This window comes from Adiantum capillus-veneris, chromosome 7, assembly GCF_014529385.1.
Source record: "Adiantum capillus-veneris isolate H3 chromosome 7, ASM1452938v2, whole genome shotgun sequence".
NCBI classification, from domain to species: Eukaryota; Viridiplantae; Streptophyta; class Polypodiopsida; order Polypodiales; family Pteridaceae; genus Adiantum; species Adiantum capillus-veneris.
Window position 1 is genome coordinate 83490647 of NC_140937.1, and position 5098 is coordinate 83495744.

Genomic DNA, 5098 nt, shown 5'->3' on the forward strand with positions numbered 1-5098 from the left:
CAATGACGACATTTTTGTTTTGGAATTGTATATGAAAACGAGAGAAACTATTTTTAAGGTCAATTACCTCTAAGTTGTTAGCCCTTTTGACATGCCAAAAATTAGCAGTGCAAACTAGGGTAAAGGTGCCAATGTAAAGACGGTCGCCTCTTTGACTACCCACACTCTCCCTATAAAATGGTATATTGTTGCACCAGTATTTAGAAAATGTTGGCATGAGTTCTTGGTAGATTGACACCAATGTGACATTCCCTCATTTGCCCTTGAGAGAAGTTGGCTACGCTATCACTAAACTGGCCCTAGTTTTTGTCTTGCTACAGTGGAAAACATGGCTCCCATTTTTGCTACAGGGCTCGTGGTATTTCGATCGGATCGTTTGAACGTCGTCAAACGAACGCGCACATGCAGTCCGTCCATAGCCTGACAGGAGCCTGCAATTGTACCTTTACGTGGGCAGTAGCTGCTCTGCAGTCCTGACCTCTCCCGCCAACGCGAACGCGGAACGCAATGATTTGAGTGCTTCTGGGGGATGGGACCTCGCTCGATCAGATCTCGTGACGGGCAGGGGCATGTTTGACATGGTGCGCCTTTTTCAACAGAAAACAACCGTTCAAAACAACTTCGACGTCCCTAAATTGGCTCCTTTACCCTAGAGGGGCCGGGGACGGTGAAGAAGGAGCCACACTTATTATGGAGGAAGACGAGTGTATTATCATGCCCCTGAGGCTCATCGATCTGGAAGCTACCATCGCCAGCAGTGAATCAGGTGGCCTTTACTTCACTCGACAGCCATGCTGGCATGTCATTTCCCACACCTGGAGCGCCAATGTTCGTGAGTTCTCCATTATTACAGGCAACTTAGCTGCAGCATCATCATCGTCAGCTGCCTATGAATCTCTGTTTCAAGCTACTCATTTTGGCAGCGATCCTGCTTACCTGGAGCTTATTCAGTTTCTGCTGATTTTGCAAAACCAAGGTGTCAAATGGGTTTGGTTCGATGCCGTGTGCATCAATCAAACGGATCCGTCTGAGAAAGACCGGGAAATACAGCAGATGGTCACGTATTATCAAAACAGCTTGGGCTGCTATGTGGTCCAACATGGTTTTGGAAAGGGCTTCAAGTTGCTGTCTGATGATGCTTTCCGTGAACTGAGTACGGTGTGTGGATCTTCATCCATGGATGATGATCCGCTCCCACGGTGGTTCAGCCGTGTGTGGACATTCCAAGAGTGGGTGCTTCCACCCAAGGTAACATTTCTCATTGACCTTGCTTCCGAGCATATCCTCAGGAAGATTGCAGTCACTGCACTGTTCTGTCATCGGGATGCGCCTGGATCATCGGGGTGTCTTTGTTGTGATATGTCATGGATGTTTGTCTTGCCTTGGTTTCTCTCGGAATGCATCAACATGGAAGCTGCACAGGATTTCAATCGATTATCGGGATGCTGCAATGTGTTAAAGGCATTTTTCTTGCGTCTTTGGAAGTGCATCAAAATGGAAACTACACAGGATCTAACATCCCAATACTCTACTTCATGCCATCACTTCATTCAAGTTCCAGGAAAGGATCATTGGTATTTTGCAGATGATGTGGGCTATGCATTTCTGGTCAAGCTGAAGTTTCACATAAAGAACGCTGATGCATCCAGTCAAGATTCAGTTCTACTAGGCCAAGCACAAGCTTCCATGACAAAATCGAATGGTTGCAAAGCGGTCCGTCCTTGGCTCAAGAATACCGAGTCTTGAATTACCTGGTGGCTCTAGTGTTCATAGTACGTATTTATGAATTATATTATTTTTAGTGTGCGTAGTTGTGCTGTGTAAGTAGTATTCCTAGTGCATGTAACTATGAATTGTAGTTGTTTGATCTACTACAGCTCATTGTGACTATGTTCTCTGTTAGACACAAATATACATGAAGTGATTGTGGAGATTTCTCAACAGGACTGCTCCAATCCTAAAGATCGAGTGTTATCGCTATTGAAGCTATTGGGGGCAGAGAACACAGTACGGGTAAGGACGGGAAAGACCCTCAAGATGCAGCTGCTTGAGCTAGGCAGAAGCTTGCTTAAGTCAGCCCAAGACGAGTTGTTGCTGACAATGTGCTTGTTGAACGGTATGGCAGGGATGTCGTGGATGCCTGAGTTTGTGGTGAAGAAGGGATCATGGCAAGAGGAGGCTAGGTATCTCCTACAATGGATGAGTACTGGCTTCACATTCACAGAATTTAGATTTAACCAGGCCACATCCCTAAGTTGCAAAGGGGTATGTGGCATAAGTGGTGAGCTAGAAATTGAGGGAGATGCATGTGCTGGAGAGTTGATCTTTCGTGACCATGATCTGAGCATTGAAGAGTATCGTATTGAATGCTTTGATGCAACAGACAAGTCCTTTTATGAACAGAATCAGTCGAGAACCATGGTTTTGCAAGTGGGCGGACAAGTGGTATTCCATCTATGTGCTCGTGTCACAGCACAAAGCACATGCATTGTTCAAGGCGTGGACCCTGAGTAGTGGTTGGCATATTCGTTTATTGCGTTTCCAGAACCAAATATCCATCTTCTGCTACATATCTCTGTGTGGTTAATCGGCTTGGGAAATATCGAGAAGAAAGGAATGTGCTTGTTGGTGTGCACTGGAGACCAGCACCAAGGTTTCCACAAGATTGGGTATCTCCTAGGCCTTAGCCCTTCCTGGTTTGTGCTACATTCGCAGCTAACGCAATGTAAAATAGGTGGATTAGGGCAGTGGGATTTCAATAGAATTTCTATTGGGTCAGTGTGAATGTCTACCTGGCTAGGTTCTTTGAAGTCAAAGCTGACCTTGCTGCTTCACACAGCTCCCTCTGGCTGTGTACAACACTGCAATCTTTGTTTGAAGTTCATTTGACCTGCGAAGGCATGAAATCACAGTTTCAAGCTTGTTTCGGCACAAAAACTTGAACAATTTGACTTTCGGCTAATATTTGGAAGGGATAAGCACCTCCCCCTGTGGGCCCTCTGGTGTGTCAGGGGAAAAAAAAACCTAAACAATTTGACTGTAAGTGTGATTTCAAACATCCAAGCCTTTGGCTGTGATCTAGATATTGTAGGCTGCGCAGGATGCAATATGCAAACAAATTGGGATGTTTTGAATGAAATTGGGATTCCATGCGAAACGCCCACCGCACCTAGCTATAGGTATACTGTCTCCCTTGCAGAAGTTCATGATGTAATCTGCAATATGGAAATCATAGTGGGAAATGTCTAAAATATTTTGTGGATGTTGGAGCACTGTAGTAAACATAAGGGAGAAGGAGCCTCTTGCCCGCAAGGAAAATGCCCAAAATTTTCTTCTGATAGATTTTGTGGACTAAAAATTTGTCGATTGTAGCTTATGCGCTTATGCACAGCTTAGCTCATTTAGTTTTAGCTGCAAAATTTGGTCGCATAGGACAGCATTTTTGGAGGAGCATTGTCTCATGAAATTTTCAGGGTCTTTGCAGCGCGCATCTGTTATTTATTAGTTATTCTTTATCTTGGCCCCAACCTCCTCAATCATCCAAGCTTGTAAAGATCTAGTAATTTGATTGATCAAGCTTACAAGCATTCACTTCATTAATCAAGCGAGCATAAAACATTAGGCAACTACTTAATCCCCTCAAGAACAGCTTAACATATGTGAATACATTGGTTGAATGAGAGAAGCCATAGCCATACACTATTCATGATAAAGAATTTCAAGAGACGAAAAGCTCGAGCAAGAATGCTGGGAGCAGGCAAGGCTTCAACAGGTGAGAGTGATAGAGAGCTCAAAGTATACAAGCTATGTTCAAAAGAGTTTTTATGACTTAAAAAGCAAAATCAGGCAACTACAAAAGCTGTTGGCATCACCCAAGCCATTGTTTGTTATCTGCATTGCACAGGGTACCCAATACATTTCAATGTCAATATTTGTAAATGTTGAATGGTTCTACAGGCCGGATACTGAAGCATCCAACCCAAGTCTCAATTGACTCTAGGTTTGCTTATGAGAAGTTGGGAGTTTGAAAAAGAGATGTGAAATTTTTTTGCCTTTTGCGAAAGAGGCCCCCATTGCCTTATGTTTTCTTACAATGCTTAACATCACGAGCTTCTACAAACCTAGCTTAACTCTGTAGCAGGGCACGATAAAATGTTAGCATTGATGACTACAGGAAAGATTCAAGCAAATACTAGTACAGCCGGTCGCCTTTGGCGGCCTCTCTCTCTCCCCCTCTCTCCCTCTTATCGCATGCAAAGGGGCTTGTTTTTGTTTTGGACTTTAGCCTTCAGGTCGCAGATTGCGACACATGTAAAGGGCTCCCCCTTCCGCCATATTATGTTAGTAGATAGGCTTGAAGTTCTTCAAATCAGCTTTAATTAATGGATAAGTATCAATCTCTAGCCGAGTGTGAACCTTCAAGATGGTGCAAACTTGACATGCAAATTCATAGCTTCATCAAATCCCAAATGATCTTGAGGAGTAAGTGGATGAGGTTAAGCATATCTTTAGCATTAAAGTCTGGGGCCTAGGAACTAAGATATAAGTCTAAACTATTGTTGACACCATTACTGGCTATGAAGCATTACCAACATTACTCCAAAAAGTAAAGATTAATTTTTTGAGTTTGATTGTATTTTCTTTTGTTTAGGCAAAAGGGATTCGTTTGAATTGAAAAAATAAATAAAGGATACATCACCCTATGCTAATGAGCATGATCATTCATGGATACGATTGGTGAAGTCCTTCACTTTTTCTCTTAAAAGTTTGGGGTTGATAACGTGAGGACTAAACATATACACAAGAAGATTTAGAAATTTTATCATGTAAGAAAAGGGAGCCTTTTTCAACGGTTTTCATACAATGCATAACATCACGAGCTTCTGCTCGGGAGGCACCGTATACCTAGCTAGGTATGTGGTGCCTCCCTCATAGAAGCTCATGATGTTGAGTTAAGTCGTCATAATGTGGGAATTATTGTGAGAATCTGTCCAAAACTTCTTGTGATATTCTAACTACCCGCTAGGTTCAATACATGTTTCTTGTTTCAATGGAATTATATCTTACTTGGTTGTATGGTGTGGGTTGCCACTTTGAA

General features: G+C 43.0%; 1 protein-coding gene across 2 annotated transcripts; it reads left to right on the top strand.

Annotated features, from left to right (window-relative positions):
* Positions 1-344: 344 nt before the first annotated feature.
* LOC147454136 (uncharacterized) lies at positions 345-2292 on the top strand. 2 transcript variants are annotated; one of them, XM_086516159.1, is made up of 4 exons: positions 345-1574; positions 1670-1772; positions 1945-2013; positions 2126-2292. In XM_086516159.1, the coding sequence occupies exons 1-4, from the start codon at positions 691-693 to the stop codon at positions 2153-2155; spliced, it is 1086 nt and encodes a 361-aa protein (XP_086372285.1). In that variant the 5' UTR covers positions 345-690; the 3' UTR covers positions 2156-2292. The 2 variants fall into 2 exon arrangements, 1 of the variants encoding a protein (XP_086372285.1); XR_015188599.1 differs by having other exon boundaries at positions 353-1772; positions 1904-2013; positions 2126-2205.
* Positions 2293-5098: the final 2806 nt, after the last annotated feature.

Bases quoted from the DNA above. Each gene is read 5' to 3' on its own strand.
- LOC147454136 (XM_086516159.1), top strand. From the start codon at position 691: ATGGAGGAAGACGAGTGTATTATCATGCCCCTGAGGCTCATCGATCTG. The intron at 1,773-1,944 runs GTACGTATTTAT...ATTTCTCAACAG, and splicing joins TGGTGGCTCTAGTGTTCATA to GACTGCTCCAATCCTAAAGA. The intron at 2,014-2,125 runs GTAAGGACGGGA...ACGGTATGGCAG, and splicing joins GGGCAGAGAACACAGTACGG to GGATGTCGTGGATGCCTGAG.